The 24,097-nt window shown below is 33.4% G+C and overlaps 2 protein-coding genes and 1 long non-coding RNA gene across 3 annotated transcripts; 2 read left to right on the top strand and 1 right to left on the bottom strand.

The window, feature by feature from the left end:
* Window positions 1–2,144: 2,144 nt before the first annotated feature.
* On the bottom strand, window positions 2,145–11,195 carry LOC110909462. The gene is made up of 7 exons (XM_022154408.2): window positions 10,612–11,195; window positions 8,799–9,106; window positions 7,725–8,381; window positions 6,756–6,884; window positions 5,777–5,980; window positions 4,043–4,243; window positions 2,145–2,459 (listed from the first exon to the last, which is right to left on the bottom strand). The coding sequence occupies exons 1-7, from the start codon at window positions 10,877–10,879 to the stop codon at window positions 2,346–2,348; spliced, it is 1,881 nt and encodes a 626-aa protein (XP_022010100.1). The 5' UTR covers window positions 10,880–11,195; the 3' UTR covers window positions 2,145–2,345.
* Window positions 11,196–17,073: 5,878 nt separating this feature from the next.
* On the top strand, window positions 17,074–18,331 carry LOC110901808. Its single transcript, XR_002571009.2, has 3 exons — window positions 17,074–17,252; window positions 17,340–17,702; window positions 18,015–18,331. It is a non-coding gene; the product is annotated as an uncharacterized LOC110901808 (long non-coding RNA).
* A 101-nt stretch (window positions 18,332–18,432) lies between these two features.
* Window positions 18,433–20,031, top strand: LOC110901800 (ATP-dependent Clp protease ATP-binding subunit CLPT1, chloroplastic-like). Its single transcript, XM_022148581.2, has 6 exons — window positions 18,433–18,441; window positions 18,549–18,629; window positions 18,765–18,833; window positions 18,920–19,169; window positions 19,292–19,419; window positions 19,818–20,031. Exons 1-6 carry the CDS (start codon window positions 18,433–18,435, stop codon window positions 19,857–19,859), a joined length of 579 nt encoding a protein of 192 aa, XP_022004273.2. The 3' UTR covers window positions 19,860–20,031.
* The last annotated feature ends 4,066 nt before the right edge of the window (window positions 20,032–24,097 follow it).

Raw genomic sequence — 24,097 nt, 5'->3', positions numbered from 1 at the left:
CCACCACCGTACACCCTCCACCACCGTACACCCACCACCACCGTACACCCTCAATACCACAACCTCTACCCTCAGCCGGCATTGAAGCCCTAGTACGCCGCCTATATTCTCAGATCTAGTATCAGAAACCGCATCAATCTACCTAAAAACGCACAGGTAGTTATCGTCATCTAACGAACCCTTATTTTCACATCGAAACCCTTTCAATCCCTGTTTTCTCAACCAAAGACCGATAAAACCCTGATTGCTGATAAAACCCCCAGTTGCAGATCTGTATGTTATCGAAAATTGAAGGATTGCAGGTCTGGGATCTTTGCGATTGAACATTCAGATATGAAGTTGTTGTTGCGTGATAGTAGTTGCAGAGAGAGAGGGGGGGATGTGTATGAGAGGGGCGGGTTTAGTTGTTTATATATAATTTGCTTAGTTATATATATTTATTTTTAATTAATAATTAGTTTTAATAAAAGTATAATGACCAAAATGCCCCTGAAGAAAAGGACAAAACAATCATCTTTCAACAGTCAAAATAGGGGTTTTTTTATTTTGGACTAAAATGGCAATAAAAGTGAAACCACAGGGACCCAGATTTAAAAAGTTTGAGATTTGAACTAAAATGACAAAAGTGCCCAAACCACAGGGACCAAAATGGCAGTTTACTCTTTGAGAAAATATAATATATAAAATTCTGGTAGAAAATTAAGTTAGATTTATATTCTGCTAGAGTTTAAATTACATTATTATTATTATACATATGAATTTAAAGCTGCAACACATTGTTGTACGTCAAACAGATTGTGGCACCGTTCGCGGTATTTCTGTGAATAGTAATATTTTGTTTTTTAATTTCTTTTACCACTCTATTATGTATGATATATGTTTTTAACCCATTTAACTTTTTACTAATCTGTCTTTTATTCGATGAATTGCTTTTATTGGCTAAAAAAACTAAATACGTAGTTGTGTTTATTGAGAACAAATTGTGTTCGAAATAAAGTCATTTTTTCGAAGGGTTGGTCAAGTGTCAGTGTCATAACAGTACCGTGATGAACAAAACAAATACCAACAAGGTCAATACCGGTATCGGTATGTACTTTAAAATATATATATGTCTTTGACCTAAGTAGTTTTTATTTAATTTGATTTTTCTTCGATAACTCGCGTTCAATATCTTTTTTATAAAGCGAAATACACGACTGTGTTTAATATATATTTTTCACCGTTCTTGTACAAACTTTCTTGAAAAAAGAGTTTTATTTAAGATAGTACTGTGATGAACTACCGGTATTCATTTTTAATTTAAAAGGCGTACGAACATATCATGACTTTAAACTGAGTGCAAGTCCTATAACATTACCGAATCGTTACCACCCCGAATCCCCTGCATAACGAATCGAACCAATACGGACGACTTCCTACTGCATCGCGCGGTCAAATCCCGCTAGTTTGTATTATTATTAAATGCTTTAATGAAGTTTGACTGAATAAATAGATTTTGAAAAATATAATCATCACGAATTTAGTATTTAAAACAAGTCTTATAAAAGGTAATGGTTTATTGGTTTATACTGCTATAGGGTGTGGTCATGACCCTTATGACCACTATGACCCTCCATATTAGTGTCATGTAACCCACCTCTAATCCATCATCTAAAACCACTACCCTAAGGGTGTGGTAATGACCTAAACCACTAGCCTCTTATTTATCTTTGTATAAAGAAAAAAACGAAATGATTTGTTGAAAAATGGAAAGGAGGATCATGGTTGCCATGGTTTAATCCATGCAAACCATGGTGGATCAATTAAGGGAGTGGTATAACCTTCCATTCATGTTCCTACGTGGCAAATCATGTCCTAACCATCACCCCCACACCCTATAGCCTAAGTCATCAACAATTTCAAAACAAAATCCATCATTTACCAATCGGGTTGGTGGTCCAGTAACAAGGCATAACCTTTTAAAAGTGTGAACTCTTAGGTTCAAGTTTCACAAGACAGTATGAAACTCGCCTTTAAAAAAATAAATAAATAACAAATCATTTATTAGTACACATGATGCATAGATCCACGTATGTATATTTAGGCAAGTAAAAGTAGATACGCAACCAAAGATTGACATATCAAATCTAATTGCGAAAAATAAATTGGCTTAAACCATATGATTAATAAATAATCAACCAAATAATCTGAAAATTATTCACATATGATGTGTCCTCTTCAAACTAGGTTACAATAATCAACAAGAGAGAGAACCTTTTCAATTAAACCCCACAATACAAACCCTAAAATATCAACACCCCTACAAAACTTTTATACAAAAAAAAATAAAAAAAAAATAAAAAAAACTATATATCTGCCTTACTTGACAGTTTAGTGATGAAGGGTAAGATTGTTGCAAGCAACACCTTAGGGCACTCTTCATGAGGAAGATGACCACAACTTGATATTGTAACTAGTGTCTGCATAAATACAAATTTGGGTCAGAAACAGTATTTAAAAAAAGTTTTTTTCCCAAGTTTTTTTAAATAATTATTGTTACCTTTAATAAAAATTCTCACTCTTTGAACAATATAGACTTGGGTCGACTTTCAACTAGTTTGACCCGTTTAAGTTAGTGGGTCGATATGATATGAGAAGCAAGGTTTAAAAGAACGAAATCGAGCCTCGAGGCGTTTTCCCTTGGCCTCACGAGGTGGAAGCCTCGAGGCGGCAAACCGAGACGTAAGCCCAAGGCCAGTGGCGGATCTAGGATTCCGACCAAGCGGTAACGTTTTATAAATAGGCGGTAACGAAATCGAAAAAACGTGAAATTTTTCCAAAATTTACACTAAAAATGTCAAAAATTTTCCGACCAAGCGGTAGCGGAGGCTACCCCTTGTTCCTATATACATCCGCCCCTGCCCAAAGGCAGAATTAAAAAATTAAATATAAAAATTATATATTTTATAAAAAAATAAAATAATTGACACAGAAAGTCTAAAACATTAAAAACACATCAAAAATAAGATAACTTACACAGAAAGTCTAAAACATCAAAAACACGCATAACCCCATGAGGCGCACGTTTTCTTACCGCCTCGTCCCTCGGGTATACGTACAAACATAACCCCATGAGGCGCACACCTCACCCGTTTTTTTAAACTATGATGAGAAGTATGAAGTTGCGACTATAATAGGGTTGGGTAGAAAACTGACTGAAAAAACCGTAGGTTTGGGATTGGAATTATTTAAAAACCGGAGATTTCGATTTGGATTCGGTCTTTTGCTTAAAACCTGAAATATATAAACAGCACCGGACAATACATTTTGTCCGTCGTTCCTTCACTTTAGATTGTATTTGGCTATAATGATGATGGATGTTTAAGGTTTTTATTTATGGAAATATAAATTGTTTCTTTTCGAGTTAATTACTGTTTTGGTCCCTGTGGTTTGTCAAAAATCACTATTTCAGTCCGTTAGTTTAAAAATTGCGATTTCAGCCCCTGTGGTTTCACTTTCATAACCATTTCAGTCCCTGTGGTTTCACTTTCGTAACCATTTCAATCCATTATTCTGTTAAGTACAGGGACTGAAATGGTTACGAGGTGGACTGAAATGGTTACGAAAGTGAAACCACAGGGACTGAAATCGCAATTTTTAAACTAATGGACTGAAAAAGTGAGTTTTGACGAACCACGGGGACGAAAACAGTAATTAACTATTTCTTTTCCTACTAAATTTCATGGATATAATAGCATCTATAACGATTATGTTTGCAACACGCTGACTTAGTTTGTTGCTTCTTGGGTTAAAATAGCCCAAACCCAAAAAAAAAAAAAAAACAAGTAAACGAAAGCCGAATCAGTATCGTTTAGAAGCCGAAATCAAATGGTTTCAACATTCAAAATATCAAATGGTGTTGGTTTTAGTCAAAGACCGAACCAACCTGACCCGACCCGTGGACTCGTATGTTGTAGTTCCATTTACTTGAGGCAGGCAGGAATTTAAATATTGACTTATAAAAATACATAAATAAAACAGGAAATGGATCAAATATACTTACAGAATTTACAAATTTAGATGCCATAGTTTGAACAGATTTAAGAGGAACAAGGGCATCTTCAGCTCCTGCAATGACCATGACCGGGGTGTCTTCAACCGCTTTCACCAATAAGGATGCGTTTTGTTCTGTGAGTACCGTATCAGATGATAACTTCCCGATTTCATACAACGATTCAACCCAGCCTTCTACACATAGTGCGGCCTACATCACGCAAAAGCAATTGAAATATTATTTCATAACCGATCAATCAGATCACCATGGCAGCAGGGGGGGGGGGGGGGGGGGTGGTCAATAGGTCAACATGGGTTTAGGAGGTTTCATGGATTAAAAATACACTTTGGGTGAATTCGAATTTCGACATGTTTTACCCGTAAAACTTTTTGCTCAATGTTTTTTCAATTTTTAAAAAATAATTAGTTTTTCTCAAATATGATTACAAAAAAAAAATGTTTATTTTTTATTTCAGTGATGATTAAATTTTTTAGCGTAATGATTTAGGAGGTTTTATGAATTAAAAGCAGTTAAAATGAGTTGACACGTTGGATTCATGCAAAACGCTAAGACAAAAATACCCCTGATTTAACGAAGAAAAACGGATGGAGTTAACAAGCCGGATGAAGATGGCAAGATTTTAAACTTTTTGATGCAGATGCAGAAAAAACAAACCTTTGAACGAAAGTCGCAAAACTGGCCAAACCTCAGGGACGAAAATGATATTTTACTCGTCAAAAAATTTAACTTTTTTTAGCAACCAGTGTGTCAAATAACTATATATGATTACCATTTACCAAAAGTATAATATTTCAAAAATAATCTAACTTTTTCAATAAAACGGTTTAGAAGGTCTTATGCATATTTTTTTAGTTGATACTCCTCATTAAAGTTGTTCCTTATAAGCATATTTTATTTGTTTTATGCACTTGACCCATTATAGATAAAGCAAAACCCATTCAACTTAATCATAAGTAAAGTAGGAATAATGGATTTTAATAATCCCAACTATTAGCCGTTGGCCGGCAACGGTCTCAACTTCAAAAATTACCAGTGGTGGTCCTAGCTTTTCACATATTGTAAACCAATGGACCTTTACTAACAAAACCTTAATTTCTTTTTGTCCCATTATCCTTTTCGGTTTAGTGCTGATTCCAGGATCCGGCGAGTTCGACGGAGCTTCGGTTCCGAAACGACGTGTTCGGTGCGTTTATTAACGACAAAAACGAAAAGAAACGAGTAGAAGATGGATACGACACCGAGCAGTCACTTATAATCTGGTCTCTATTGATTATTCAACGTTTACAGCACCGCGAGACCAGTTGGACAGCATGTCCCCTCTGGGAACCAAAAGCTTGTCCAAATGGAACCCCAAGGTCCCTATTTATAGACATCTCACAACATGGTGTCATCCGATCGGATGGTCATCCGATCGGATTGCCATCCGATCCGGATGCACCTTTACAATTTCAAAACCTGCCCAACTTTCTCCTATTCTATACAATATTCAACACACGCTCTATCTAGCTATTCGCACAGTGGCAGACATACGAAATATGCACCAACATTTAGTAAAGGTCCAATGGTTTACAATATGTGAAGATGTGGGACCACTACTGGTTATTTTTTAAGTTGGGACCGTTGCTGGCCAACGGCTAATAGTTGGGATTATTAAAATCCATTATTCCAGTAAAATTTAACATACTTCAACTTATTAGCACAATAAAATACTGTGTAAAATACCTTGTAGAGGCTTAAAACCTCGGTTGTTAGTTTTGTAGCATCATACCATGCCCTTCGGTTAACAACTTGACAAATTTCCGTTCTGAGTAAAGAATGAACCAAGTTTTTCTTCCCTAACGAAGTGCGCATCAGTATTCTAGCCAACCCCGGAACCACTTCTCTTGTTAAGCTCATTGTAAGCAATACTATCCCCTCAATTTTGATCTGAAAAAGATATTAAATAAGTCTTTTTTTAAATAAATTGTAACTTATAGCTTGATTCGTGTGAATAAACATAATCTCGTAAAAAGGCAAATTATTTAGTGTTTAAGTGTACATATTAAAGGTGATATTAGTTAACCAGAACTAATAACTAGAGTTCTAACTTCTAATCAATAGAGGCGTTTTGAGTGTTTGCCAAATTCTGATTGGAGTAAAATGCCATTTCCGTCTCTGAGGTTTCGCCAGTTATGCAACTTTCGTCGAAAGGTTTGGTTTTCCACATCTGAATCCAAAAGATTTGAAATCTTGTCATTTTCTTCCGGCTCGTTAACTCCATCCATTTTTCTACGTTAGTTCACGGGTATTTCCGTCTTTTTTGTTAACTTAAAAGTTAATTCGGTCTTTTTCAAGGGTGTTGGATCTTTTTTACATAAAGTGAAAAGGACTGAATTGCCCTTTGAGTTAGCAAAAAAGACAGAAATACCCCTGAATTAACGGAGAACAATGGATGGAGTTAACGAGTCAGATGAAAATGGCAAGATTTCAAACCTTTTGGATCTAGATGCGGAAAACCAAACCTTTGGATGAAAGTTGCAAAACTGGCCAAACCTCAGGGACGAAAATGGCATTTTACGCTTCTGATTATTTGAAGAACTAGTAGATAAGATGACCAGGGATGAATCTGGAAAGGTTGGTAGGATTGTCCGTCAAAGAAAACAAAATAATGTTTATTAGCATGAAAAGATAAAACTTTTAACCACAAATTTTACTAACTTACATCAACAGAGTTTGCTGATGAGCGGACTCTTTGTGCAGCTTTTAATGCAAGAAGACCACCGTCATCATGACCAACAAGCACCACAGAAGAAAGCCCCATTTCTTTACAGAAATAAATCAGCATGTCAACCTGGAAATAATAACTTTATTTACTAAGAGAAATATCGAAGAGATACAAAATTCGATCAGATATCCATAACTTAATAATTGTTCAGGTCAAATGTAGGCCTGTAAACGAACCGAACGAACACGAACAGATTTGTTTATTTAACTTTAACCGAACACAAACATACAAACAAACACATTTTTTTGTTCAAGTTTGTTCATTAAGAAAATGGGCATGTTCGTTTAAACCGAAACGAACAGTATATGAACATGAACAAACAAACTTAAACGGAACATAATTTAACAAACATAAAACACAAATAAACATAATTGAACAAAAATAAACGAACAAAAATGAACATAACTGACCAAACATAAACGAACCCTGACAAACATAAAGTAGTTTTTTATATAAGTTAGTGACTGAAAACGATTATTTTAATTGGAAAACCAATTTTTATTTTTAGAAAACCCAATTACTAATTAGTTATATTTGTGTACTAGTTAGAAAGCCCGTTTTATGTTTATATTTATATATATAACTGCTTATGTATTTATTAAAATTTAAATGAACAAACAAAACGTGTGTTCATGTGTGTTCGTTTAATTAAATGAACAAAAAGTTTTTTTCATGTCCGTTCGTTTATTAAATAAACAAATAAACGAACTTCCCGCCAAACAAGTTCATGAACGTTCGGTTCGTTTACAGGCCTAGGTCAAATGGGTAGAACCGAAACCCACCTACATTCTATTATTAACCAGCGTAGCCTCCTAATTTTTCTTTTATTAAAAAACTTATATTATAACTGTAATAGTATTGTTTTTCACCAACTCACCATAAGTATTTTATTTCTATAAATATTACCTGCGTATCAAGCATGTAAGGATTAGGCAATCTATTCGCCTCCCAATCCTCTCGTCTCGGTCTAGAAGTCAACCCCCAACCAGGACGGTCAAACGCGGCAACGACACAATTAACTTGTCGAGATAACACCGCCATTATATGTCGCCAAGAGAACACCCCACCGCCAAAACCATGTACTAAAACAACCCCAAATTTCCCGTTTACATCCGGAACTTTCCGTACCACTTTACGTATTGAATGCTCATAGCTTCCTTCATCCACATCAAAAACCAGCCTTTCTTCACCGGAATTCGTGACATCTAATAACGGAGCGTAAAGAGAAGAATCTTGAATTTGAATACTAAAACTCCTTCTAAGATGATGCGGAGTTTTTGGAAAAGAGTTTAACGATGGATTATCAAGTAATGTTGTAGAAGATAGTGTACGAGAAGGTGGATTTGGTACGTGAAGTTTGTAGTGAATGGTGAGATTATTCCAAACCGTGAATAAACTATCTGCATCAGCTAGTAATCTAATCGGTAATTCCCCGTGATTTTGACCGGTCTGCAGAGGTTTTCGTCTAGCTTTATTATTATTTTTATGTGCCAGGTCAGCAGGAGTTGACGATCGCGGGAGTTTAGCAAAGCCAATCGAGAATAAAACTTGGCTAAAGAAAACCTGGAGAGTAGTAAGAAATTAAATTCAAGTAACAGTTATAAACTTATGAGTAAAATGCCATTTTTGTCCCTGAGGTTTGGTCAGTTTTGCGACTTTCGTCCAAAGGTTTGTTTTTTCGCATCTGGATCCAAAAGGTTTGAAAATTTGCCATCTTCATCCGGCTCGTTAACTCCATCCATTTTTCTCCGTTAACTCAGTGGCAACTTCGTCTTTTTCGTTAACTTAAAGGGCAATTTGGTCTTTTGAGTACTTATTACATTACGCTAAATGTGTATACATAAAGTTGCAAGATTTCAAATCTTTTGGATCCAAATGCGAAAAAACAAACCTTTGGACGAAAGTTGCAAAACTTGCCAAACCTCAGGAACGAAAATGGCATTTTACTCTAAATTTATTACTAGATTTTCATAAACATACCGAATCAGGATCAATTCGATTAAACATAAGCTTTCTCCGTGCTCTACAACTTGTTCTATAAGCAATAACTGTATGCCCAAGAGCAAAAACCACAGACGATAAAAACAGTACATTCATTCCCCATGATTTCTTCATATGAAGCCTTTGCTTTATAAGAGAAGAAGAATTTTCGGCCTCAAACTGGGAATTTACACTGAAAACACATGCTTTAACTGATAAAACGATAATCGAAAATATGGAACATAGTGTCACTGTTCCAAGATATTGCGCGTGTGAGATCACAGGGCCATCATACATCATATAAACACCTGCAATCACATGATAAAAGAAAAAAATGATATACTACTCGAAGAAGAGCTAAAAAAAACAAATTACGTCATTAATTATACATAAATAAATAGTATATACACATTATAACATCTTTTTATGCATCAAGCATAAACTAAACCCAAAATTGAGCCAGTTTGCGGCGAAGAGGAATTAATGGATGGCTTATTGGTGCTATAATATACGTGAATCGATACGTCACAGTATCGATTATGGAGGTTTCAATGTGCATCTTAGTAAAATATATATAGGGCTCTTATAATTATTTTGGAATGAATAATATTGCGATACCATTCTCGTTTATATATTTTACTAAGATACGCATTGACACCCTGTATAATCAATACTATAACATATGAATACATAAATACACGTATCAGCTAATAGTATAAACTCCTTAATTAATCATAATTTGCCAATCACTCTACAGCTTAATGTTACAGATTCCAAACAGAAAATTCAAACACTATCTCTGCAACCTGATTCCTATAATTCTTTTCTGATCATTTTATATCACATGCGCACTTCAATAGCACAATGTCAAACAGCTCTTATGGAGTTATGCTAGCTTAAAGTTTAAACTTCAAAGAAGCAAAAAAGAAACTACATAAATTACTGCACAATGCATTGCCAATTAATGTTTGTTCATTTGAAATAAAAATACAGTTTTTCGTATCTATAGCCGTAATCATAAACATACGCAAAGTAATTAGATCAGCAAATATGTTATTACGAAAGACCTAATAGCAAAAACCACAGGAACATCAGTCAACGAATTGCTGAAATCATATTATCCTCGACGACACTCCAACACTAAAACATCCTAAAATCTTTATACACCTAATAAAAACTCCATCATCATCATCATCATCATCATCATCATCATCATCATCATACTCAGTATATCCCACCAATAGCAAAGCTAAGGTAGGGTCTGAGGAGGGTAAGATGTAGACAGCCTTACCTCTACCCCGTAGGAATAGAGAGGCTGCTTCCAGTGAGACCCCCCGGCTCAATAGTAGTTTTGTATCAAGCGTTTGGACATAAGGCACATAACACTCAGCAATTGAGACAAACGCCGATTAGTGCATGTACCCCTTGTCTTTCGGCTATCAACGCCACCACATGATGCATGATTAACCATCCCCTCTTTTAACGTTATTTTCACGAAATTAGTAAAATAACGTTAAAATTAGAACACTTTCACTTTTGCCCCTGAACGCCTACACATATATACATTATATGAGCATACCGCAAGCGAGGCGTAATAAAAACTAAATTCCTAATTCGAGGCAGTTTGCAGCATTTAAAAAAATGAATCATTTTACACCTAAATCCCTAATATATTTATAACTTTCCAAACATTAAACACCTGATTATCACAATCACTTTCATAACTTCAAAAACCAAAATAAAGCTAAAACTACAAAAATCAACACAGACAAACACAATGTAGACACATATAAGAAGAATCAAACCACCATACATGTAATCACGAGCGATCGAAGAGCGGAAACAACGGGAACATCGATCAACGAGCTTCTGAAATCATACCGACACAAATGCTCCTTCAAACTATAACATCTAACACAAACAAAACTCGAAATCAAAACATAAGGAACCAATACATCCCCAACCGCAACCAAAACCGGTAGCCATAATATCAACAACGACGCAAGCATCACAATTAAGAAATGCATCGTCCGTATAAACCGCCGTAACTTCTCATACACTCCACCTTTTCCTACAGCCATTTTGTATTCAAATTGTGTTCAATTTGTTGTTCAACAATCGTTGATTTGAGGTATAGGAGAAACGGAAAACCCTAGCCGATGCGAGGAGGAAGCGGCGGCCATGTGATGAGCTCCTCCGAGTGGCGTTAATGGCGGAATAAGGTGGAGATTTCCTCCGAGTGCCGTTAATGGCGGATTAACATGGCTAGGGTTTGGTGGAAATTGGGGGAAATGAAATGAAATGATGTGTGAAAATGGTTTGTGTTGTGTTTGAAATATGGGGGAGATGAAGAAGAAGTTTGTTGGGGATTTTTGATGGTGGAGGTATTTTTGGTGTGAATTTCAAGGGAACAAACCGTTATATATATTATACTAGGTTATAATCCCGTGTATTACACGGGTTAAGTAAATAAAAAATCAAATAGTTAATAATGAAAGTCTAACAATTATAAAACGATATTTTAAGACGCTTTTCTGATATCCAAACAAAATTTTGTGTCATGTATGATCAAATCTTATGATGTTTGTCAAGTTTATAAATATGAAAGCATTTGAACCATCGATTAGAAGACAGACTGTATCGTCGACTTTCTCACGAGTTTTAACAGTCATGTGAACATACATTTAACAACCCAATTTTTATTTAAACGATAGTGGTCTTAATTTATTAGTTCGAAAAAATGTACTCATCCACTTAACTTAACTGAGAAAACTAACCCCCATATTGAAGATCCTCAAATTGATATTTATCTTATATTAACTAAATAAATAAATATAACAAATTAATATTAAATCTTATAATACTTTAATAAAATATTATCCTCAAATTAAATTGTTAATTTAATAAATTTTTAAAACAAATACCTCTCTTTCCTACTTATCTTATATTAAATATATAAATAATAAATTAACATTAAATGTTATCCTAATTTATAAAAACTATAACTTTTTTATTATTTGGTATACAAAATTATATTTATTCAACTCGTGTAAAGCCTAAGGTTTTTAAAAATATAACTTTTTTTATTATTTACTATACAAAATTACATTTATTCAACAAGTGTAATACACGAGGTTTTTAAGGATACATTTTTTTTATTATTTGATAGATTTTTAAGGATACACGAGATTTTTTAAAGATACGACGTTTTTAGTATTTAATATACAAAATTACATTTACTTAATATGTGCAACACACATGGTTTTTAGAGATATAACTCTTTTTAGATCTATTTAACATGTGTAACATACGCGTTTTTAAGGATGTAATTTTTTTAATTATTTGGTAGGTTTATTCAACCTGAATACACACGAGTTTTTTTTAAAGATACGACATTTTTAGTATTTAGTATACAAAATTACACTAGGGTAGAACCCCGTGTATTACACGGGTTGAATAAATGTATTTTTATATATTAAATAATAAAAAGTTATATTTTATGAACCCCGTATATTGTACGGGTTAAATAAATGTAATTTTATATATCAAATAATAAAAAAAGTTATATCTTTAAAAACCATGTGTATTACACAGATTAAATAAATATATTTTTGTATACTAAATACTAAAAACGTCGTATCTTAAAAAAAGCCGTGTATAATCGGGTTGAATAAATCTACCAAATAATAAAAAAAATTACATCCTTAAAAACCACGTATGTTACACGTGTTGAATAGATCTAAAAAAGGGTTATATCTTTAAAACCCATGTGTATTACACATATTAAATAAATGTAATTTTGCATATTAAATACTAAAAACGTCGTATCTTTAAAAAAACTCGTGTATAGTTGGGTTGAAAAATCTACGAAATAATAAAAACATTATATCCTTAAAAACCTCTTGTGTTATACGTGTTGAATAAATCTAATATTACATAGCAAATGATAAAAAGTTATATCTTTAAAAACTTCGTGTATTACACGGGTTATATAAATGTAACTTTGTATAGTAAAAAATAAAAAAGTTATATTTTTCAAAACCCCGCATTTTAGACTTGTTGAATAAATATTATTTTGTATATCAAATAATTAAAAAGTTATATTTTTAATAAATTAGGATAAAATTTAATATTAATTTATTATTTATATATTTAATATAAGATAAGTAGGAAAGAGAAGTATTTGTTTTAAAAATATATTAAATTAACAATTTATATTTGAGGATAATATTTTATTAAAGTATAATAAGATTTTATTAATTTATATTTATTTATTTAGTTAATATAAGACAAGTATAAATTTGAGGATGCTTTCAATGAATGACATGTGTCAAAAACTTGGTTTCTTTTATTATAGTAGAGAGATATGTATGTATTTATGATTTTGTATTTTGTTATGTTTTATGGTAACTAATTTCGTGGAAATAACGTTAAAAAGCCGAGGACGGTTAATCATGTATCATGTGGTGGCGTTGATAGCTGAAAGACAAAAGGATACATGCACTATCGATCTTTGTCCTGATTGCTAAGTGCTATGTGTCTTATGTCCAAGGCTTGATGCAAAACTACTCTCAAGCCGGAGGTCTCACTGGAAGCAGTCTCTCAATTCCTACGGGGTAGAGGTAAGGCTGTCTACATCTTACCCTCCTCAGACCCTACTTTTACTTTACTATTGGTGGGATTTACTGAGTATGATGATGATGATTATGGTGACTAGAGACTAATGACATTAGTGTTTGTTAGTTAGGGTATATTGGATGTCAATATGTTAATAATTGCGGATGTCGTTGATTATTTTTTAACTTGAATTTTTGGCGGCCAACGACGAATGCTTTGAATTATTAAAATCCAATATTCCTTATATATATTAATGATTTTGTATTATATTATGTTTTTAGAATACGTTTAGCTAGCATATTCATAATTGGACCGAGATCAAACAGATTACATTCAGAGTAGTAGAGTAGTGGTCGGTTGTTATGAACAGGTCAAATGAAATCATACGGTCAAGACTAAGGGGCTGTTTGGCAACTTCTGAATATTTAAGTGCTGAACCAGTAAGAGGTCTGAACCATTAAGAGCCAGTAGTATTCTTAACCGTTCAGAGGCAAATGTCTGACAAATTCAGATTAGATGTTTTAACCAATCCAAACTCAGTATAATACTTAACCATTTAGAGGCAAATGTCTGAATCATTCAAACATCTGCTCGTGAAACAAACAGTCTGAACCATTAAGTGTTTAACTAGTAAAATGTCTAAACTCATTAAGAGCTAAACAAACAGCCCCTAAGATTAATAAGAACAAGACTAGTAGTCAACTTGTTTTAGAGAAAGCCATATGAAGAGAGAAACAGAACAATATTGTGTAGATGACCCTTAGACCATAATTCTGATACTTGATAGTATAACGTTGGTTTTGTAATATGTCTTCTATATAAGATCATTTATTGTAACCCTAATCAACACAATCAGATACAATGACGTTCAAGTTTTAATTCAGATCGATCCAAATATAATGAACAATTCCTTGATGATCGATACGAAATAGCATGAGACGAAGCACTAAGTAGTTGTGTCTAGTGATGAAAACTTTGAAAGAGTGTTTGTGAGAAGGAAATAACGGATTGTAATATGTGAGTCAATCCTAAGGGATCCGAAGATAAAAACGGGTTGATGAATGTCTTCCATGTTTAGTCCCTCAAGAGGTTGGCTTGCAAAATGAACATAACACAAGCTAAGTTAAAAAAAAATAATAAAAAAAATATCTACATGTTTACAACTAAATGAACATGTTTTAATAAACTCAATATGACATAAACAACATATTGACAGTGATCTAAAAACAATATAAGTTGAATCACGTCTGCAATCATGAATAATGCGTGGAAACGTCTCATAGTCAAGACTCAACGAATTCTCTCACGTTTTTACAAGTTTTGATTTATTTATTTTACTATGTAGAAACTTGTGAATTGTATGTGTGTATATATTAAGTTTAACTAGATTATTATGCACTTAATTTCAATTTAAAAAAATGGTTGATTTATCAATTTTAGCTTGCATAAGACATAAGATTGTTTGATTAAATAGTCTAGACATTCGTTATTATCAGTTTTGTTCAAATATTTTCTTCATTTCTTTTGACAAACACAACTTATAAGTGATAACTGTTGGAAAATTAGAATAATGTGAATGGAAATTAATTTAGTGATAATTTATGGGACTCTTCATGGTGACAAACTCTTGAGTAGAGTTTTTATGTCACTTGATTAGCTTTTATTAGTGTTTTTATTTCTCTAATTAAATACCTAATTAAGTGAAACTTTACTAGAGTTTTATGTCTCTAATAAATCACCATTTAAGAGATACTTTTCATAACCCACATCTCTTGTAAAAATAGTAGGCTTTGTGCCTCATTTTGAGATAGAGAAAAATGCTAGAAAAATACAAGAGAAGGGATACAAGAAATATACATGAATATATGGAGAGTTCTTGGAAAGAAGAAATACTTGGAGACCCATGTGATTGGTACTTAGAGAAATATGTTTTCTCTATACGATTTCATCACCTTTGTATCATAATTTTCCACAAGTTCTAACACTACAATTACTGGATGTAACCTTGGGCCCGTGAGCCATCTCCGGCAGTACAGACTGCTTCGGCTGTTGTACCCTGGGAGACAGACGCGTCATCTTTAGTAGAGGCGCGCAATCTGTTTTAAGGGAAGCGTGTTGAACACGTGCCTCAACCAAATTCGTCAACGTTTTAGTGTGCTCTTTGTTGCAGTCAAGGAGTATTTTTCAAGACTCAAGATGATGAATACTCGAGTCTAGGATGCTATCAAGTGCGCGTGAAGGACCCAACAGAGATGCGGCTTGAATTAAGATTGGTATATATAATTATATTTATATTCTTTTATTTAGTTATTGCAACCAGTATTGTACCATGATATTTCCTAAGAATAACGAGAGTCTCGTTACGATATATTTTGTAATTATATTTTACAAAAGGTGAACCTATTTCCTACAAACTTAAAACAAATTTCATGAGATTGTTGCTACAATCTTAAAACCTTATTTATAAGGATTTTGGGTTCACAAAAGGATTTATAATAATAAAAAAATATATATATTTTAAAGATTATGATCTTGTAAATATTTGCTTTTGGGAAATATGTATGTGGTACAACTTGTTGTGTTTGGATTTCTTGAGATTGAGATACAATCTTAAATCCTATACCGCGGTACAAAACGAATGGTTTTGGTTCAACCGTTTGGTTTTTAAACGATTTTGGGAATCGTTAATTTTTCTAACTTTTGTGTTAGATCGGGTTTATTAGTGTAAACCATACGTTTTTTGTAAACGTTAAATTCTCTAACATGTGTGTTAGACCGGAATTATTGGTGTCAACCATACGTTTTTTGTAAACGTTAAATTCTCTAACATGTGTGTTAGACCGGAATTATTGGTGTAAACCATATGTTTTTTGTAAACGTTAAACTCTCATAAGTAGAGTTTTTTTATTACTTTAAATAAGAGTTTTATGTTAGTTGATTAGAGTTTTATGTCTCTAATTAAGTCTCTATTTAAAGTAGACTATTCATCCACCCATGGATTGATATGAACAAATAAGTCTTATAATGATTTTTGTAATCATTTGTCTTCTAACATGTGTGTTAGAAACGTTCATGAAACGCGTTAGTTTGAAGCAATTTTTTAATTGTTTAGTTTCTAACGGTGTATTAGAAATGACTTATTTATTTGAACCATATATGTGTTTTAGCAAGTCGAATTAACATTTTGTGGAAATGTTAATATTTCTAACGTGCACGTTAGAATTTCTTTCATTTTAACATGATTGTTGAAAATGGTTAAAATACAAATGCTTTGAAATGTTTTATGTTGACATTTTATATAAGCAATTTGTTATAGCATTGTTTTAATGCTTTGTATGATTTAGAAATAAAATGTCATACATTGAAGTTAATGGTTGATTGGCTTCAAGGAATTAAATCACCATAAAGTGATGGTGTGGTAGTTATATGAATTATATATACTTCTAATTTGCAACATGTTTGTGCATTAGTGGGTTGTAACTTTTGCTTTTTTGATGTTTCATGCTAATTTTTGTTGTACATTTAGTTGAGGTTGTTGTATGCTTTGTGGGGCACGTGTTGTTTTCTCTTGCATCCAGCATATCTCTTACCACAACCACAATGTCTCTTTTCTTCTTCATGCTTCCATTCAACACCGGCTCCTAATAATCTTCCTACACCCCTGACTCTCACAATCCTAACTTTACAAATCAAAGCTTCATCCTATTCCATGATTACTCATTCAACATGTCGGAACCGTAGCTCAGATCCCTAATTTCCCCCGAAAAACCTTAAACCCTAAATTTTTGGTCAGGTTTGGTGTTCGATCCTGATAAGCATTATTCCATGTTCCTTTAGGTCTGTATTCCTTTCAGATTTGATTTCTTCTTTGATTGCTTTAGTAATGTTTGGTTGTTGATTTTAATTTTCTGTTTGTTCAACTAGGTTTGCTGGAGTTCTTGTAAGTGGTTGTACTTTATGTTTAAGTTGTGTTTTGTACAGTTTGTGTTGTATAATAGGTTAATTTGATTGTAACTTTTGTCCATTAATATTCACATTTAATCTCAAAGAAGCACACACATGTGTGTAATTAGAGAGTCTGAGAAAGATACAGGGAGGAATCAAGAGGCAGAGTGGCCACAACGGTGGCGTATCGACAGAGCGGTGGTGGAGTCAGCAGAGTTGTGGCGGCGCCCCCTCATTCAGATAGGTGAAATAAGAACCCGAGTAAACCCAGAAGACTCGCGGTCCTGAAGTTTTATGTTCAAGGTTATGTTATTGGAATCATCATCGATAGTGGAAGTAATGGTAAGCATTTTCAACTCCTGATGTGTTATTTGAATCAAAACACCAGAATGAGTTTCTCCTAGTGTTGTGTGGATTTGATGATCATGTCTTGAGTGTAGTGTGAATTTGCATTTTTTGGGTTTAATTATGAGTTGGGTTTAAGTGCTTTAATAATTTGCATCTCATGAAATCGATTTTTGCTGTGATGATTGTAGTTGAATGAATTTTTAGGAAATTGAAGAATCATTAATTTACTTTTGATGGTTTCTGTAATTGTTATTTTGTTTAGTTTTGGTCATTAATTTCGAATTTTGATCAACCACAAAATTATAGGTCATTTCTTAGTAGATGCACGATGCGTGGGGTCTTAACATCAGTAGTGTTTGAGAGGTGAATGTCAACTCGGGGCTTTTAGCCTATATTAGCTTCTTTGGGCAGTGGGTGACTCAACTCGGGGACGATGACGACGCTCAAAAGCACGATGACCAAAAGAATGATGGCTGTTGTGCACCGGACCAAAAGAAGAATGAAAGCGACTGTGCACCGGACCATAGCGGCGAATCAAATTCCGATCACAGGTCGGAGATTTTAGTCATTTTACATTCAATATGATGCTTGCTTGGGAAATGCCTAGCCGCACTGATGAAGAATTTCATACGGTATGCTTTCTTTCAACAATTTTAAACAATATTTGAACAACTTATACTGTTAAAGTGCATAGATTTTACTATTTTTGCACGTTTGTAGGATGATGATGATGGTATTTTGTCCTTAGGTTTATTCTTGATTAAGTTACAGTTACTTTAAATTATTGATTATATTAGGTTTGCTTCGTAACTATCCATATTGTAAAAAGTTGGTTATTAGATTACATATTGTGACAAGGAGTTTAAGGTGAGAATTAACGCGTCGGTTGCTAAAGCTATGAAGAAGCCTGAAGAAGGTTGGGTCAGTTGGGTTACGGGTTAGAACCAGTCTAATTTGTCGGGTTGACCCGCAGATACTTGTCCAGTTTTTTGGAAACTACATGATGCAATAATTACATAAACTATATTATTATAATAATATTGGTTTGGGTAACAGGTCAAAATAAGTATTCTTTTTCGTAGGGTCAAAATGTGTCAACCACAGGCCCGTTGGGAGCATGTGGAGGTAAACCTTGGGATGATGGCGTTTTCTCTACCATCAAATATGTACGCATTCAATTAGAACATTGAAGATGTTATGTATACAATCAGTATTCCTTCATCATGAAACCACACAATAAGTGTAACTTTAACCATCTGATGCTTTTTACTCCATTTGTAGGAACCAGTTTGGCTGCAAAATTATTAAGAGAAAGTGGTGTAACGCTTTTCAAAGTAAGAGAAGAAACTGTAAATTTACTTGGAAAATCAGACATGTATATTTTCAGCCCTGAACATCCTCCATTGACCAAAGCAGCTCAGAAGGCCATTGATTGGGCAATCAATGAGAAACTAAAGTCAGGTATGCTCTTAGATCTTGTACTGGGCAATAATATTCTTGCATATACTTTTGACTCGCGTGTGAGAAATACTTTTCCCATCTTCCAAATAGTAAGTGTGATTTCCCGTTTGTATTGTTCACAGGGGAAACAGGAGAAGTGACAACATCGCATTTGCTTCTGGAAATATGGGCGCAGAAGGAATCAGCTGGTCATAAAATAATGGCTAAACTTGGTTTCAATGATGATAAAGCTAAAGAGCTTGCTAAAACCGTAAGTTTAAAGACGATTGTTGTTACTTCTATAATGAATAGGTGGCAAAATGGGGTAATTTTTTGTTCGGGGGGGGGGGGTTGACGTGGAATGCAAAGTTTTATATATTTTTAGTAAATAATTAGCATGTTAAATGTGATTACAATAATTGCAATATTTACATAATAATTATATATCTTCAATAAACTAATTTAAAAAGTTATGCATTATAAAACACCTCGTACCAGTTGACCCTTTCTTTTACCTGATTAGCCCATTAGAAATAAAAGTTAATCCGGACTTGCTTACTCATTTATAAATTATAAATAGGTTAAATTGCTACCTCAGGAAAAAAAAAGTTTATCTAGCTGCACAAATTCGTTGTTGTTACACTTATTGATCATCTCTTATATATTCAGATGGACAAAGAAACTATTTTGAGCTACAAGAAGGGAGTTTAAAGAACTGTATACACGTTTTCTGCTTCATCCCTCTGTTTGTTGGTTGTTTAGAATGATTCGTTTGCAACACAACAACATGAAGCAAAGTGAAATTTGTAAAAGCTATAAAGAAAATTAAAAGGATGACTATTTTATTAGTTGGAAATTGGAATAAAACTTTCATTTTTTATTATTTTCTGATTGAAGTTTGCAATTTGTGATGATGGTAAAAAACAAAAGCGTTTGCTGGAGATCTTGGGTCAATCGGTCTGGACCACCATTGTTTTTAGGTACGCAATCATGTAGGTTTTGTTCATGGTTGAAATTCATCTTTAGAGTGCCTTGTGATGCAATGTGTATGTTTCAGATAGGTGATGTTTATGGGAGTGGGTTCTAGAACTGGATGTGAGCGAGTCACATTCCTTTTTAAATTGGAACTGTTGAACCACTTTTGAGTCTGTTTCATTGGCTAAGTGGTGGTCAATTTACATTCACCAAGTGTCATATGCACTTCAGCACTTGGCCACCTTGGGTTGTTTCAGGGCAAGGGAACAATATACTTATGGCATTAGGAAAACATCATATACACGTTCGAAATTGTTTTATATACATCATGTATGTGGTTTATTTTTTTCACAGTGCTTATTTAACGGACACAGGGTTCACTGATTATTCATATATATTAGTTGCATCGATGCCATCATCTTTTTTATTCTACTTAAGAAAACTCTACAATCATCTCCACCGGTGAAAACAACGAAATCATGGTGTGTCAAATAGGAGGAAGCATGATGCATTTGATCCAGAATTGATATGTGGTAACAGTTTGTTCTTTCCCTGCATCATCGTCTTCTCCCTAGGTCTTAAGTATGTATAGAAGACAATATTCCAATGTATTATTGAATAATGTGTGTGAGGTCTGAAATGGTTTACTCATTGATTTTTGAGATAAGCTCATAATCAAAACTTCATACTTTATTAGGGAATATTTAGTATCTAATGAAATGATAAGTCGATGAAGTCAAAGTCATTACAAAGTATGACAAAGTGTGAATGCCTGATAATATCAACTACCACCAAAAAATGTTTGATGTTATTTACCCTTCATCTAGCGTTTGTATACGTTGCGCCTTAAATTGTAAGCCCCCGGCCGCTACGCCAAGAGGCAGTGTGTCGCCTTTTGGTTCCAACATAATAAAACGTGCCAAGACCGGGTTCCGAGGAACCCGGCATCATAGTCGGGCTCCTTAAAAACTAAAGATGAGAGACAAGGGTTTCGTTGCCCGCGGCGCAACGCGCGCGGGTGACTTTTCTAGTTTAATGAAATTAAAATCATTTACTAGACTCTTCATATGGAAGATAAACTCTTAAGGAGAGTTTCAAGTCAATTTATTAGTTTTTATTAGAGTTTATTTCTCTAATAAAATCTCTAATAAAGTGAGACTTTTACTAGAGTTTTAATGATGACATTTGATGAGTTTTATTAGAGTTTAAATATATAATTATTGAGACTCTTAACTCTTCATATGTGAAACTCTTGAGTAGAGTTTTAATGGTGACATTTGATGAGTTTTATTAGAGTTTAAATATATAATTATTGAGACTCCTAACTCTTCATATGTGAAACTCTTGAGTAGAGTTTTAATGGTGACATTTGATGAGTTTTATTAGAGTTTAAATATATAATTATTGAGACTCTTAACTCTTCATATGTGAAACTCTTGAGTAGAGTTTTAATGATAACATTTGATGAGTTTTATTAGAGTTTAAGTCTATAATTATTGAGACTCTTAACTCTTCATATGGTGAAACTCTTGAGTAGAGTTTTAGTGATGAAATTTGATGCTTTAATTTGGTCATGTTATATATATAATGACTTAAAGTTTTCTAACATGTGTGTTAGAAAATGTGTATCACGAATACGAGGTTAGAGATTGTTCATAATGGACATGAATGTTTTATGTAAACATTTAATTGCCTATGTGTGCATTAAAACTGATGAGAAACAGTTTATTTTATAAACTATATCTTTGGAAAACGTTTTATGTAAACGTTCGATTCTATAATGTGCTTGTTATAACATTTTTTTTAACATGTGTGTTAAAAAAATGTTATTTGGTGAAAACAACTTGGTGTTGTTGTGAACAAATTTAATTGTTCAAGTTTACTACTTAAATGTAGTATTTGTAACAACTTGGTGTTGTTTTAAGCATAATTGTCCAAGTTTAAAGTTTCAAGATGAAATGGGAAACTTGTACTTACAAATGCATGGAGTCTTATTGAGGGAGTACCTCAAGACACGCCATGGGACAATATTGTTGAGAAGATTTCGGTCAGATTATAAAGTGTTGAAGATAAAAACACTTTGCTATTTGATGTCTACATATTGTCTATGCTTCCGTTTAAATTTCAAAAGTGATTGCCACTTATGATTTAGTTTCCAATGTATTAATTTTATTGTTTTGTGTTCAATATCTTCGGATAACACATGCAATTTTTTACAAAGAAATAAATCACTAATGGTTGTGACGTATAAATTATTTTTGTGGAAAATAATTATATCGTCGGTTATACATTGTTTAAAAGAATATGATTTTAAACGGATAGCACATGAAAAATACTTGGACATAAACAACTTGAGAGTTGTTACATTGACTAAAAGTCAAAGATGAAACATCAAATGTATAACCACATCATGAATGAGTAATGAAAGAACGTAGTGAGTGTATTGAGATGAAATACACTAACGACATTCATGTCGCATACTTCATTAGAAGTCATTGAAAAATTCACAAGTGTGAATTCTAACATATGAAAGTAAAAGTACTATATGTTATTGTATACCTTTAATAAATCTTGCGAGATTTATAAGTAGATGCGTCTACCACTTGATTATTGTTAGATCTATATGGAGATTTTACATTCATTAGGAGAGCATCCTAAATATACATATCTCCTAATGAATAACAATAGATGTGTGCAAATCACTTATGGCAAAATTATGAATGCCATGTTGTTGAGTGTCGATCTAGTTAACTCTATCTCACACATAATAGTGATTGTAGACAAGAAACATTCATCTTGTTGGTGATGAATGTGTTCAACAAGTGACTTGGATTAAGACTTATGTTTAAGTACTTACGAGTCAATGGTAGATTGTTGGAGATCAAAGGTAATCAAGTTATGTTCCTTAAATGAATGATGAAATTTAGCTTTGTGCTATATACAATAATTTGTGAGACCTTCCTAAATATTGATGTTTTAGGATTATGAATAAGTCTCATTATTTTGTCTTAACAAGGGATGAATGTTGCAAAGTGATATTATGATATCCTTAGGGCTGTGAAGAATCAGAATGATGCATCTTCTGTTCACATGCTAAAGTATTGTAGTCTAAAGCATGCTATACTAGTACTTGGTTAATTATGGGTCTTGACGGAGACTAATTAACTCTAAACATTCAAATGTGTATGAACACAAAAAGAATTTGTGTATGGACAAAGTTGAGAGAGAATTTCCATTCATTATAAGGAAATGACATGTAACTTTTAAAAGTTTGTTCGAAAAGCTAATGAGGAGAACTCATTGTCTAAGCTTATTCTAGATGTTAAATTAGAATTATTCTAAGTTGGTGACAAACTTATGACAATGGCATGTGTTGCTTTGGTCAGCTCGGAAGCTTGTGTAAGCTAATGCAATATGAGTTGAATTCACTGATACAATAAGGTTGGTCTTGTTCAATCATATGTGTATAAATGTCGCCATAAATGGTGTTACGGAAATATTTATCAAATGGCAAGAAATGTGGGGGAGGAACCATTTAAGAAACAACCCTATAAGGGTATGTAGAAATGGTTCTCATTAACACATCTAAATGTTATCCAATAACACTTAAATGTGAGGGGTGTCTTGCATTTGTTTTTAGCAATAAGGATTTTGTAATCCAATCTAACATTGCAAATAGACGACTAAGTGGAGGACACAAAGGTCGTAGTGTATAATGGAGATGTGTTTGCCTTAAATGATACACGTATCTTACGAAGACATATGTTATAAACAGATTCAGATGGCCACTGAGGTTATAGTCTTAGAAGTTGACAATAGGCAAAATTAACTTATGAGTTAAGAACACATCATGACAACTGATCTCAAATACGCAAAGTTATTTGCTAATGTTATGGATCCAACAACCTGATGGTTTATTAGAGATCAAGTTGTGGAATGGGACTGAAGCCCTTAAAAAATGAAGTTCATATGAT

Source organism: Helianthus annuus, chromosome 2, assembly GCF_002127325.2.
Source record: "Helianthus annuus cultivar XRQ/B chromosome 2, HanXRQr2.0-SUNRISE, whole genome shotgun sequence".
Taxonomy (NCBI): domain Eukaryota; kingdom Viridiplantae; phylum Streptophyta; class Magnoliopsida; order Asterales; family Asteraceae; genus Helianthus; species Helianthus annuus.
Note: the sequence above shows the minus strand (reverse complement) of the source record. Positions and strands in the feature narration are given on the sequence as shown.

Excerpts from the sequence above, each read along its gene's own strand:
- LOC110909462 (XM_022154408.2), bottom strand. The coding sequence starts at position 10,879 with ATGGCTGTAGGAAAAGGTGGAGTGTATGAGAAGTTACGGCGGTTTATA. Across the intron at positions 9,107-10,611 it reads TCGATCGCTCGTGATTACAT|GTGTTTATATGATGTATGAT; the intron begins GTATGGTGGTTT and ends ATGTGATTGCAG. Across the intron at positions 4,244-5,776 it reads AGGTTTTAAGCCTCTACAAG|GCCGCACTATGTGTAGAAGG; the intron begins GTATTTTACACA and ends TGCGTGATGTAG.
- LOC110901800 (XM_022148581.2), top strand. Across the intron at positions 18,630-18,764 it reads AGAAGCCTGAAGAAGGTTGG|GTCAAAATAAGTATTCTTTT; the intron begins GTCAGTTGGGTT and ends TTTGGGTAACAG. Across the intron at positions 18,834-18,919 it reads CCCGTTGGGAGCATGTGGAG|TATTCCTTCATCATGAAACC; the intron begins GTAAACCTTGGG and ends GTATACAATCAG.